General features: G+C 40.0%; 1 protein-coding gene across 1 annotated transcript in view; it reads left to right on the top strand.

Annotated features, from left to right (window-relative positions):
• The window catches only part of GPC6 (glypican 6), a 1040817-nt gene that overhangs the window by 929963 nt on the left and 96393 nt on the right, over positions 1–14461 (top strand). The window contains exon 5 of the mRNA XM_004577405.3: positions 6215–6345. Within this exon, the coding sequence (XP_004577462.2) occupies positions 6215–6345 (131 nt within the window). The remainder of the gene's footprint in view (positions 1–6214; positions 6346–14461) is intronic.

Genomic DNA, 14461 nt, shown 5'->3' with positions numbered 1-14461 from the left:
AAAGACTCGTTTCCTAAGCTGAGGCTTGCTGGTATGCATTTGCTACCCTACAGCAAGTCTCTCTCAGTGTTCTCTTGGGGACATCACTTTTGTTTGTTTAACCATTATGATGTTTTTAATTGGGATAGGGGCATCAAATATGCTGAATGTATTAAAAAATGAATTTGGGGCTTATCAACCAAAGGAGGAAAGATTATTGGAGGGCTCGGCAGCATGGCCTAGTGGCTAAGGTCCTCGCCTTGATCCCATATGGCCGCTGGTTCTAATCCCGGCAGCTCCACTTCCTCTCTATCTCTCCTCCTCTCTGTATATCTGACTTTGTAATAAAAATAAAATAAATCTTTAAAAAAAAAAAGAAAGATTATTGGAGTACTTTGTGATTATGTTCTTTGGCTGTTCCAGTTTTCCATTGCTATGTCATAAAGTTCACCCAAATGTAGCAGCTGAGGAAAGCAGCCATGTTATTGCAAATTAGAATTACATGGATTAGTATCTTAGGCAAGGCTCAACTGGTTGGTACTTTGGCTCCATATGGTTTTGATTAGATTCATCAGGTGGTAGGCAACTAGCAAACAGGCTGGTCTGGAGGTCAAGATGGATTCACTGACATTTCTGGCAGGTTGGCAGAGGTGGATGGAAATGTGAACCCATGAGGAACTGTCACATGGAGTCTGGTCTCTCTGGCCTCAGGAGAATCTTGCAAGAGATAGGAAACGAAAGCTGTGCTAGCTGTGGAAACAGGCAGGGTGTCACAACAGTCACCTCGCCCCCTCAGACTTGAAGGAACAAATCTTAAACCCCACCTGCCAGTTGGAAGTATGTAAAAGAATTTATTTTACCTTTAATTGGCAAAAAGATACACTGTGATTAAAAAATGCAGCTTCATGTCTCTTAGTAATAAACTAATCCATCAAAAGGCAACTATTATGAAAACACTAACAAAACATGTAAGACAACACCAGCTAAACCTCTTAAAGTCATCCGTGTGCCTTTCACTCATTCACTCTTCACATCACTGTGGTCAACACTAGAATATCATGCAAATCAGTCCCTCGTTCCCACTTACACTTCCTGGAGGTGGCGTATAGAAGCTAAACCTTGTTGAGGGGTAACTAGGCACCAGATATTGTGCTAATAACTTTCTAAGCGTTATTTCCTATCACTTGCTCATTTCATCAGTATTAGGTAGGTGTTGCAATCATGTCTACCTAATAGATGAAGAAAATCAGATTTTGTGAATTAAGTGATATACACATTGTCTCCAAGCCATTTGACGGAGGAACTTAAATTGAAACCTTGAAGGCACTGACTCCATGGCCCTCACTCCTAACCAGGAAGTTCACCATTACATGAAGAAAACACCTTTGCCCAGAAGCACAGCTTGACTTGCCTTCTGACTTCTTGACTTTTAATAGACATTCCACACCACCTCATGTTAACACAGTGACTATGCGTGAATTTCCACTGTTGAGACGTCAGTATTTTCTACTAGAGCTACTTTTATTCTCCCCTCAGTAATACAAAGACAAGGGCTCCTGGAAAATGGAGCTAAAAAGATAAGCTCATTTGGGTGAAAATTTTTTAAATCCATGCATACTTTTTAAATAGTATGATTTTTCCACAAAATGTTTGAAGATCTCTGAAATGAATTAATTGCACTAATTTTGCACCAAAATAAGTTAACCTTTTTAATTTCATGGTTCCAAAAACTGTTTTTTTTTTCTTTCATTTTATTTGAAAAAACTGCGTGACAGAGGTTTTTCATTTGCTGGTTGACTGCTCAAATAATTGTTACAGCCTGGGTCGGGATTGGTCAAAATCAGAAACTGAAAATTTCATCAGAGTCTTCCCCATTGATTACAAGGACCCAAGTAACTGTGCCATCACTTGTTGCCTTAGCAGAGAGCTAGAAACTAGGGCAGAGCCAGAACTCCAACCAGGAACTTCAACATAGCATGTAGACCTCCCAATTAGCACCTTAACAACTGTGCCAAGTAGCTACCTTCTACTAGCTTCTCAAAGTGCCCTCACAAATAGCTATACAAATCACTACTCTAGCAGAGCAGTAGTCTAAAGAAATGCAACTTGGGCGAGAAAGGAGATACAGGCAGAAAAGATGATCTGTTCATTAGTTGACGTGCTAAAACTGTCCTGTTTTAATTGGCAAGAGATAAAAGCTCTGGGATCAGAGTTAAAAATACGGTTCCAAATATTTCAACATATAAATGGCTCAGAGATAATTAAGATAGCACAGGACAGCAGTCTCTGGAGTCAGTTACAGCCATCTTGCGATATAATTGGTGCCAGAGACACCCATTACTGCCTGGATGTCAGAATTACATAGTGTTTTCTTCTCTCTGGGACGGAAAGAGGCTGAGGTGTCCACAGGCATGGCTTCTATTGCCCCAACATCAAGTTAGGGGAGCTTGACTGTTGAGAATCTTGTAAATCACAAGGAGGCAAACCAGTCAGGTGAGATACACTTGGCTGCTGAGGGGACGCTGGCTCTGGAAGTGGAGCCCTGAGGTCAAGCAAGAGCTTCCCTTTGCGTTGAGTCCTGTGCTCCCAACACACCCTGCCAGGAGAACTCACCTTGGCCCCAAATGGTCAGTATGCCAAATGTGGCCCTCTCCAATGAAAATCCAAAATAATGGAAGAATTTTCTAGAAAGCTACTTTTGCTCTCCTGTCACAAATATTTGGAACATAAGAGAACTAGCAGAATGTAGAGTTATATTACAACACAGATATAAAACTTATTGTTCACAGGCAGACATTTAAATGATCTAATTTGAGCTTTCGGATAGGCTTTTCTGTATGTCAACAGCTCTCAGCTTCACCAACAAATGTGTAGTAGGAGGAAACTGAAGTCAACAAAACCACTGTGTGTGCCTCCGTCAGCCTGCCTCCAATGATCACCTACAACCTGTGAAAAAACTGCAATTAGCATTTGCATGCTATTTAATCAATACCTTTCACATATAATACTATCAGAGCTTTTCCCGGAATTTGAATAATTAATACATTTTCTGGTGAATGGAACACAGGATTTTAATTTATTTATATGCATCCGTACTGTTCTGTAAGTTGTGAACAGGTGTTTCAATGAATAAGAACTTCTGAAGTTAATCAGCACAGTAGTCATTTGTTTTTTATTATGATCTTGACAGTGATAAAAACGCCTAGAAGACCTCCTTTCAACAAATTCATAAGAAAGTATTGTTAGATGTGCATATTACTTGTCTTGCTGATCCTGAGGTTTTGAACCAATCCCCATCAGTTTTTGCATCTTCAGAGATCCTAATTTTATTTAGTAAATGTTTGTCATTTGTATTGTTAACTTTTAAAGTTAGCACTAGCCTAAATGAAACAATAAACATAATAAAATAGCATTCTAACTGTTGACATAAATTGAAAGAGACATAGATATGTACTGACATCAAAGATCTATTTCCTTAAGTCAGTTTGCTAATTAAGATAACCACTGACACAAAGAATGGAAATCAGGATCCAGGAGATTGAAAGGTGTGGCCATGCCATTCCATGTTTACCAGAATAGAGCAGCAGTGGGACCAACTCCTTCCAAAGCCAAGGAGGAAAGTGCTTGCGACAAGGTCACCTTGGGAACATTCATTGTGACTGTGACAGCTTGTTGCAGGCTCACAAACCTGCAAAGATGGTGGTGTGGTTGGAGAGGAACATAGAGTAGAGACAGAAATTGCTAGAGAAATATTTCCCAAGTTTATGATGCAAACCCAGCAGCTTCTTACCTTACTATATAAGTGAGACTGTGTAAGATAAGAGAGTATTTTTAATTTAATGAGAGGACCTTCTTGGGGATGCTTAGACACCCATGATTTCAATCTGTGACCCTGTGTTAAGTCTTCATGATTCAATCCAAAAATTGTCCTTTTCTGCTTTCAGACTTTAAATGGAATCCATATGGTTAGTGTCTATCAACTCCACCTGTTTGTGCTGAATGTGTGTTCTGTGACAGAACAGTGCTTACACAATGATTTATGCAGGTACATGTACAGAACACATAAGTTATAACTGCCCTGTAGTTACCAGTTCTTTTCACTGTGTTTCCTGGATAACTACGGTGGCAATTCTTCCTGTACAAGGATTTCTTGACTCTGTTAGCAAGACACATCTGTCTACAAAAATTTACTCATTTGTCAGAATTGATCTTCATCCTTAAACCTACTGGAAAGTCATCTGATGAAGATTATTTTGATAAGCACACACAAACAGAGATAATGGAACAAAGGAAACATATCCGCTTCTGGGAAAGTACTCAGTCGCCTCTCCAAACCTTAAGGGAACAAGTGTCCTTAATCTTCGCTGAGAGTAGCCAGAGTGCATGCACTCTCCACACTGCCGGATAACTAGGCTCTTAAGGTACCAAAAAATAGCTACTTTCACTAGAAGCTCCTGCCACGACATACCCAGTTACCGCTGTGCTCTCTAAGGGGAAATGAGAAACACTGTTGTTATGGCTTCCTTGTGAATCCTGTTCATATGTACATTTTTCATATCACTGGCATCCATGAGAATAAAGTGGACAGCATCCTCAGAGTTGGTGTGAACAGACAGACCTCTGCAATGCTGCTAGCTAACTGCCCCAGGAGTATAGTTTGGCTCTCAGTCATTCCACAGGAAATATGGCAAGGGCCTAGGCACTGGACCGAGTTAAAAGCATAAACTTATGGTTGTAAAGGCCAATGCTGCTGTATTAAGTCCAGCGGTTTTAAACATGTGAATCCCACTTCCTAGAGAGTTCTGTATTTTCTCATTTGAAAAAAATCATCTATTTGAAAAGACTTCTCACCAATTTGATTCATAGCTCCCTATAACCCTGAACTTGTTTTGATGCTGGACTTCAGATGAACATGGCTGATTGTGTAATAAAAATAAAATCTGGTTTCTTCATACCAATACTATAAAATAGCTAACTATAAACAGCATTTACATTAATAATATGTTACATCTAGAAAGTAAACTATATGATACATGTATAGCAGATTTCCCTTGCATGCTTAAAATATTCATGCACAGGAAAAAGGCATTTACCAAGTGCATACAATGTTATGATGGCAGGTGGGATTATGGAGGTATTTCTCTTCTTCGTTCTTCTTTCCCATATTTCTGCAAGCATTTGATAAAAAGCATGTGTTGCTTTCTTAAGAAGGATGAATATTTTAAAGTTGCTCCTAAAGGCTTTAGTAACTGAAATGTTTAAGGTCTCTTGAATCTGCACACTAAAAGTCCACATGATGCTCTCTACAACGATAGCTTCTGCCTTCAAGTGGCTATTTGAAAATGTATAAGTGAAAACAAATTCATTCAGATATTCAGCACACTGGACTGAGTTTCAACAGCCACAGAATATTCTGTCCATCAGCCCCGTGCAGAGTAGGTTCACCAACGCCTGGTCCCCAGCAGTTCCTCTTGTGTACCTCACTTAACCTTCAACCCAATGAGTGCAGAGTGAGTGACAGGTCAAAGCCCACCTCCAGACCACTGCTACCATCATCCTAGAAAACCAACGCTTTCCAAGCAGGACGCAAATGAATTCTGTTCGTGCACACCACGACACGTCTCAAAAGTTAGTGTGAGGAATATGGGAAGAGGCTGTGGACACAGACAATCAAGAGAGGTTCCCTCAGCCCATCCTGGGTTATGTCCAAGTCATGCGAAAATACCAGGTAAAGCTAGGTGTAGGGACAGCACAAAGTAAGGAGAGCTCTCTTCTTCTTGGGAAACCCAGAAACGTTTCTCGTAGGTAATGTGCTTGAATTGAATCTTAGTCTTTGTGCATTCAAATTCATAAATCAGCACTTGCTCTCTGAGCTTCTCAGCTTTCTCCAGACCCCAGAAGAAGAAAAGTCAGACTCTGTTTTGGAAACACAGTTGATACCCAGCTGAAGATTATTTTGACTTGGACTAGTAAGAAGTATTCAACTGTGTACTGGACTAACTTTCTGATTTTTCAAGCCTGGTTATATCCATTTGAAATAATTTTAAATCTTCAAATGAAACACTGTATAACTAACTGTAAGAGTTACTCATTCATTTCATTTTGGACTATAGAAAAGCAAATAAAACTTTCAAAGGAGCAATTATCTTCATACAGATGTCTTAAAAATGTTAAACACAACTTCAAACCCTTTGGCGCCCCCTTCCAAATAAATTATGTTCCTGCATATTCACAGATGCAATGCTTCTGGTGGCAGAGCGACTGGAAGGGCCCTTCAACATCGAGTCGGTAATGGACCCCATAGACGTCAAGATTTCTGAAGCCATAATGAACATGCAAGAAAACAGCATTCAGGTGTCTGCCAAGGTATTTGCATTAATGACATATTTCCTATTACAGACCTAACAGAGGCACAGAAACCTAAGATGTAGTAGATGGGTATGCCAGCTAAAATTGTAAATTCCAATACACTGCCAGTAAGCTTTTCCTGTGAGCCACAAATTTGCTACTTCATTAAAAATGTCGAACAGAATGGCATTGAGAAGGGAAACAATCTTCTAGTTCACAACTACTCAATCATGAAAAAAATTACTGGCTGCCAAAAAGGTTCAGTGAGCCCAAGCATGTTGACTAATCCCTCCCATTTGTGAGCAATTCAGGTGGGAATTTTCCTTTTTTAAATGTTTCAAATTTTTGCACACCCTCGCCCACTTTCCCTCTCTCTCTCACTCTCTTGTTACCTTGTAACTTCTAATTATAACTTCAGCTGCTGCAGTCCAGGCACATGTTCTGTGAGTTCAATGGTAAATAATTAAACATTCCCTCTGACTTCCTTATAAGACTATGGTGTAACCTTCATTAACGAATCTTCAGGAAAAATGCTCCTTTGTATGAGGTCAAGCATACCTTACAAGGAAGGCAGCACATTTTGATAAATCACTGGAGACAGCGTTCTTAGGGCTGCAGCTGCAGAACGCATATACCAGGTGCAGGGTTTTATTGTCTCCACCCATGGGAAGATAAGCAGGACCCATCTTAAGCAAAAGTGAGAAATTTTCCGTGGATCTCGAGCTCAGTCTTGCATCACTCGCCTTTTCTCCATGTCACTGACTGTACAATGCCCATCTGTTCTCCCTGCCATGTAAAACGAACCAAATCTACATGGGTCCTTAGACCTAGTGGCTGAGTGACTGCATTTTAATTGGAGGCTGCTCTCACTAAAACACATCAGGCAAAGAGTTGCATGATTGGCTTTGTTCACTTCTTTTAAAATCCTTTGTGAAAGATATTTCAAATAGAATAAAGAGGTAAGGAAGAGATCACGGGGTAGAAAGAGAGCTGCAGAATCCCCCTATATCTCTTTGGCTGAGCATAAATCAAACTAGATTTGGCCTCTTCAGGGTGTACTAGCAGGAAGGAGGGGAAGAAAGAACCTGGACTGCATTCCATTCTCATTCCCACTCTCTCCCTCTCCCTCTGCTTCTCCTTCTTCCTCTCTCTTCCCCTGGGAGATGGAAGAGCTGAGCACTTCCTAGATCTGCTTCTGGGTTTTGGCGAGTTTGGGGTAGCCTCTGCGAAAGAGGATGCTCCAAGTTACCATCACCTGCTGGAGAAATGACAGATGCGGCGTTTCAAGAAAAGAGAATATAGCGATCTACTGTCAATGAATGTTGTTTTAAGAAGACAAATATCCTAGCAGTGCTTGAGTACCTCGGCACAAAGTTTGCCGAAGTTAAAAGTGCCCTTGAGAGCGAGACATGAAAAACATGTCAACAAAAGTATCCATGGCCGGGAAACATCACATTCCTGTGTCTCCATATCCATCCCGGTAAAGCCTTGTTTTTCTATTTTTCATCCATTCATTCAGCAAAGTACTGAGCATCCACATGGCAGACACAGTTCTAGCTGTGGGCAACAGAGAAGTTCACATGTTGTTCCACCCTCATCTAACTCTCTTCCCAGTAGGAGGGCCAGACTTTGAACAGCTAGCCCATTATGTAAATTAACAGGCTGAGTGCAATAGGGGACAAGAATAGACAGAATGCAGCAGCTCCTTTGGACAGCAGGTACTCTGTATGGTGTTAATTCGCAAGAACACTTCATACTTAGAAAGAAGCAGCTACCTAATCGTGTTCCCGGCATCCTCTCTTGAGCCCCATCCTCTTTTCTTCATCCAGCAACCAAGCATTACTGAAGAGAAACAGGATGATGCTCCCTGCTTGGCCTTTCCAAGGCTCCTTCCCTACTTACAGTGGAACCAAAGTTTGGCAAGCTGTGTATTAACTCACCTCTCCCTACAGGGAGCCTTCCTACAGGCCACCTGACCTTTGGTTCCTTGCACAGCCATGTAGATTGAGTATACATGTGGCTTCTTTCACTTGCAATGCCTCTCCTTCCTTTCCCTTTTGAGTGGGTCTCTCTTGTGATTCACTGTCATAAAGATCTATCACAGTATCTACCACAGACTGGAAATAAAGTTTGCTTGGCACTTGCTCTCTCGTAGTCTCAGGAAGCCCATGTGGGACTGGGATCGCTACTGCAGACTTAAAACCTGCTACATCAGATGGCCCACAGAAACCTTAGGCAAAAATTTGTTGAATTTTTAAAAGTACTAGTGAGTGAGCACCAGACAACTTTTAAGAAATCAATTTATTGTGAAAAGTCAGTTACCTACTTGAAAGTGGTGAGGTGAGCCTTTGGTGTAGCCACATCTTGCAGTGGAGTTCCTGAATTGGAGTCATTGCTCAGATCCTGATTGCAACCCCTTGTGAATGCACACCCTGGAGGCCCAGATGAGAGTTCAAGCAGTGGAGTCCCTGCAACTCACCTGAGAGTCCCACACTGAATTCTTAGCTCCTGTCTTTGGCCTCGGCTGGCCCTGGTCATGGTGGATGTTCAGAAAAAACGAGCAGGTACAGATCTCTTTTTCTCATTTCTCCCTTTGTCCCTCTCATTCTCTCTCTGTCTCTCTTTGTTTCTCTACATTTTTAAATTTAAAAAGTAAATATTTTGAAGTTCATTGTTAAGTTGAAAAATAAAAATTATATTTATGTACCAGTGAGTATGATGTACAACACAATGATCTGAAACAGGTACAGATCAATGGAATGACTGAATCAAGCTATCAGATATGTATTACACCTCACATTCTTATCACTTTCTGTGGTGAGCACACGAAGTATCAACAGTTTTAAGCATATGACATATTGTCATTAACTATAGCTCAAATCAAATATTTTGCTAACAATGATCCCAGAGATCAGATGAACTCATTTTATTAATGGCATTTGAATGACAATTTTACGGAATTTGACCAACTATAATACAATAGTGTTGTTATTAATAAAGAATGTTCTTTGAAATGACACATTTCTTTGCAGGAAATGCCAAATTCAGAAGTAGAAATGGTAGAAATAACAGAGACAGCAGTAGGCGATAGAATCTAGAACACACTCACATGATGGAATTCGGTATATGAACCATTAAATAATCTTACAATAAAATCCCAATGGGCATAGGAACAGGAAGGGAGTAGCTGGGTTCCTTAGGGGACAGCGATGAGTTTGAAGGTACCCAGTGAGGGGTGCCTACAGCCAGCCTTTCGGATTGCAGAGGGGTAAAGGCTGCTGGAAGTTGTATAAACTGAGCAGTAACTCACCAACAGAATTTGCTATGGATTTATTCTGAAAAGGAGCTTTACTTCATAAAGGTAACGCAATGTAATTTTAATTTAGAAATAATGTGGTTTTGCTAGAAAGTTCTCGTTCTAGAGCCTAAATCCATATTTTAGCGAAGATCTGGGTGATTGGGGTGCTAGATACATCCTTTTCAAAGGAACCCTCGATCACTGTGGATGAACAATCTTAGTCAGACTTCGAGTTCTGGACTTCCAGACGTAGGCTGGAAAATTCATAGAATCAGAAATGGTGTTGGCTTCTGATGGGAGACTTTCTGTAGCTAGCAGCTATTTATCATCTAACTTTGGGGGGAGTTGTAAAGCTCACAAATTCAAATGATATTTTCCTTTAGGATGTGATTGACAACTTTTATCAATTTTATTCAACCAGTTAGAAGAAAGCAGTGATAATTTAAACAATTTTATTAGAGTCAATAAAAGCCATTCTTAGAGTCTCTTACAGTATTTATGGCTGCCAACTCATATATATTTAATGCTAACTGCTTAGGACTGAATTAGATGCTTTCCATGATTTATATTAGGTAATATTTGTGACAGTGCTTATGAGAGCATGCCTCTCATGGGATGAAAAAACAAAGACTTACTTATCAAGGTGTCATGGCATAAATGCTAGAAGAGTATCTGATCCCCAAACCCATCCTACTAATGGCTACAGCCATCTGGGATGTGGGTGCCTACAAAGTGAGCCTCACACATGGGCAAAGTCCAGTCAATATTCCCTACATAGAGCAAGCCTTGAAAGAAAGCTCAATAGCCAGCCCTCCCTGGTACCTGCCTGGGAAGACAAGAAGGACGGAGCCAGGAGAACTCACACTGTCCTGGTTCTGACTTCCTTTACAGCTTCCCTAATCCTGTTTCCCAGCAGAACAAATTCTAATTAAATATTTTCTAATCCAGCCCAATCTTTCATTTCTCCCAATCTTCCTAGACTTTTAATAGTAAAAATTATTACTTTTTCTCCCTTCTGAATCTAAAAGCAAAAGATGAACCTTCCATAGTTTAGATGTGAAATCCCTTTCCCCAAATGCTGTCATCATATCTACAGGATGGAACAGCTAATCTTTTTGTACCTAGTAATAGAGATCATAGATTAGTAGGATTTACAGACTAATGGAAAAATCTACCCTCACCACATAGTTTCATACTCCAGTCTAAGATCTGACTTTACAAGTATTATCACATACTTATACACACACACACACACACACACACACACACACACACACACATACTTTGTGAATGGCTGAGGATATAACATATTAAAATTTTTCTTGGTTCCCTTTCAAGCAAAGAATTGGTAATAATAATCATCATGGTTTCTACTGGCTGAATACCTACAGTGTCCATTCAACACACTCTACTGAGAGCCCAACCTGAGGAAGAAAGTAGAAAAAAGCAAGTGTCCTTGCTCGTGTGCCAGCCTCACTGCACTCTGGCAAAACATCATTTCCTTATTGTGTAGGAAGGAATGTTAATCATAGGGAGATAAATAGGTAGCATGAGGTCGAACAGTAAACTAGTAGCAGAACTGGGATGGCAACCCAGACCTGTCCGATCCTGAAGAAAACCGTTTTCCCAGCTGGCCACACTGTTTCCAAACAGCACCAACATACTTCAACACTGGGGGAACCAGCCACCTCAGGGGAGCCTGTTGCCTACAGCATACTACAGGCAACCCGTTGGTAAGAAACACACCCTGGACTCTCCAAGCCAAAACCAAACTTATTACATTCATTGATGTTACAATTTTCATCGAACAAGAGAAAGAGCTCTCAGTGTTCTACTGAAACCTAGCAGTTCATAATCTCACAATTTTTTGCACATTCCTAAAAGAAAGGGGAAAACAACATAGTTTCAGCCTTTGAATTTCAGATATGTGGATAAGCTCCCTATCATACTCTTCTATCAGGAAGGATGAACTGAGCTCATGAGATATTTAACTATATTACGAATAATTTTAAACCTAATCTGGGAAAAGATCGGTTTGTCAGATACAATCTAAATTAAGAAGGAAGACTTATTAAATTCCAATTGAAGCCATGCAGTCAATTAACACTTCTTACAGACGATGGTAGAACCCATTATAGAAGAGTCAGACAGCTTTCAACTTTCACTTAATGTTTTCCACATGACTCTGAATGAAGAATAGGGAAAAAAGAAAAACCCTAAGAGAACGCAGACGTTTCTGCCTACAGCTTTCCAGTTTTTGTTTCCTCATCTGTGAGAGGAGAGGTTGTCTAAATGTCCCCTTAGCAGCTCTCACAGTTGGTAGCTTTGCAGACATTATCGCTTCGCTCATTACACAGATTTATGCATAATGCATTCAGATCATTTTCTTTTTTGGGGTCTCTTTCCTTTCAAAACATTCAGAGATAAATCATATCTTAGGAATCCAGCTGGAGAAAGTATCATTTTTCAGCTAGACCTTAGTTCAAATAAATAGAAATAAAAATAAATGTATGTGTATTTCCAATCGGATTTCTCTCTCCTTTCCTTGGACTGCTCTATTCTACGTGCCCTGCTTAAGGCAGTGAGCACATTAGTCCCTATGTTATGATTATTTTTATACTTGCTTTCTCCTGCCCAGGATTATGTTATTTGAGGATAACAGTTACATCTTATTCATTCTTCCAGTCTGCAGAGAGCCTTCCTAATGCACAGTTTTACACATGGGAGAAACAGTACATTTTGCTGAGTTGAATTTAGAACACGAAAATATAATGCCAGAGACTTCAACAATAAGAAATAGAAAATATCTTAAAATGTACTTGAGGTTAGAGCACTGTTTTTTGGAATAGCATAGTGGTTACCAAGTAAATTGTGAAATCAGACCTAGTTGTTGTAAGTTGTGTGATTTAGGACAAAGAACATATCTATCTAAACTCAATTAAGTTACATTAAAAATGAAGACTCTAATAATACCCATGTATAGAGTCGCTTAAAACTGCAATGATGTGATCCAAGTTGTATATATCAAAACTATTCGTAGAGGTCAACTGTCTAAATTATTATTAAAAATACCTGCATCGTGTATATTTTTAAAAGAATTGATTCTTATCTATAATGGGCTGTGCATCTATTTTAACAACTAGGATCAGAATAAGTCTACTATTCCCACACTCCCTGTATTTCAACATGCTGTCCATGGGAAAGAATAGCAGCAGAAAAGAAGCATCCAAACAAAAGTCTAGCAGAGAGCAGGTTCAAGGCCAGAGCAGAGTTGCTAAAGATCAGATTGACAAGCTGACCCTCATCTCTGCCTGTTGGCCACATCAGCATCTAGACAGCAGAGTCTTAGAGAAATTTCAGGGACCTTTGCCCAATGTCACGTTCTTACACAGAGAGAAAAATTGGCCTTGTCCATGACAGCTAGTTTGGTTCCATGTGCCTGATCTCCAAGAAAATGGCTCTACTGTTCAAAGAGCTTTAAATTCTATTTCTACTTTCTCAATTTTGTTTTCAATGAGAAAAAGTGCACATTTTCCACGATTCCTAGCTCCACAATCTTTTCTCTGCTTTCTTCAGAGTTTCTCTTCTGCCCATTAGTAATCATTTTAGCGTTCCACCAAGAAACAGTGACCTTGAAGCAACTTGTTTGGATTCCTTCATGATTGTGCAGAAAACCAGGGTCTGTCCTATTCCTTTTGTATCAGCCCTGGATAACAGAGCCAGGTTTTTAAGAAGCTGCATTTAGAGGTGGGTGCGGGAGGGATGCCCTTTCAATCAAGTAAACTGAAGATCTGATTATTTTAATAATGCCTGTGAAGCACTTATGGAATAAATCCACAACAAAGTAGTCTTTACTTTGCTTCAAAGGAGTATTTCCTTAAAAGGGATATTTGAAAAAAACAAGTCTTTTTTCCTCTTTTGATGATAAAGAAAGATTCCTGATTATCTCTAACCTTCGGAGACTTATCTTAAGATTTTCTTTCACTTTCACTTCAGGGCAAAAGATGAGAGGATTACATTTAATGTGATCAACTCAAGAATACATGATTGAAACTCAATTCAGGTTTTTAACACTCAGTGTCTTCTTAGGAACAACAGGATTAGTTCCCTGGTCTCCTGAAAGACAGTTTCCTTCCAACCTCTGTCTGCCTGAAGTGCAGAATTCCCCTCCCACGGAAGTGCTTCCACGGCCAGTGCCTCTTTGTGTTGGAAGAATTTCCACAGCCTCCACCCAGTTGCTGAAACACAGTCTCTGTCTGCAGCTCTTAGCTTGTCTGCTTTGATTTGCACACATTCATGGCCTTAGCTGTACTTAAATACATGAAGGAGCCACTTTGCTGGGGAAAGCCTGCTAGTTTTTGCCCATTTCTTTGGTGTAAATCCCCCCCAGTACAGCTGATTTCAAGCTACCAACATGATGTCACTGACCACAAATACATCACCATGATACATTTCCTTGTAACCTGACAGAAATAAGTAAGATACAGACCTCAAAGACATGTTAACAGTGAAAGACTTAGACTAATTAATTTTTGCTATATATTCCCTGGGTTTTGTTTCTAATGTAATTTCTGAACACTTACCCAACTTCATCTTTAGTCATCACTGCGTTGAACTGGCTTGCAAACTTGCTGAGAATTGAACAAGTGATTTCATGAGCCAGTAAGGGCTACTTTCAGCAGATGTCTCCTGTTCTGAGTCATGCATCATACTCAATACGTTTAATATAATGCCCTGATCTCCTATCAGAAGAGCAAGGTTATATCTAAGTGGTATGTCCCCAGCACCCATGTTTGACCATAATGACAACGAGAAAAATGTTTGTTAAGTCATGGG

This window comes from Ochotona princeps, chromosome 12 (genome assembly GCF_030435755.1).
Source record: "Ochotona princeps isolate mOchPri1 chromosome 12, mOchPri1.hap1, whole genome shotgun sequence".
Lineage (NCBI taxonomy): Eukaryota > Metazoa > Chordata > Mammalia > Lagomorpha > Ochotonidae > Ochotona > Ochotona princeps.
Note: the sequence above shows the minus strand (reverse complement) of the source record. Positions and strands in the feature narration are given on the sequence as shown.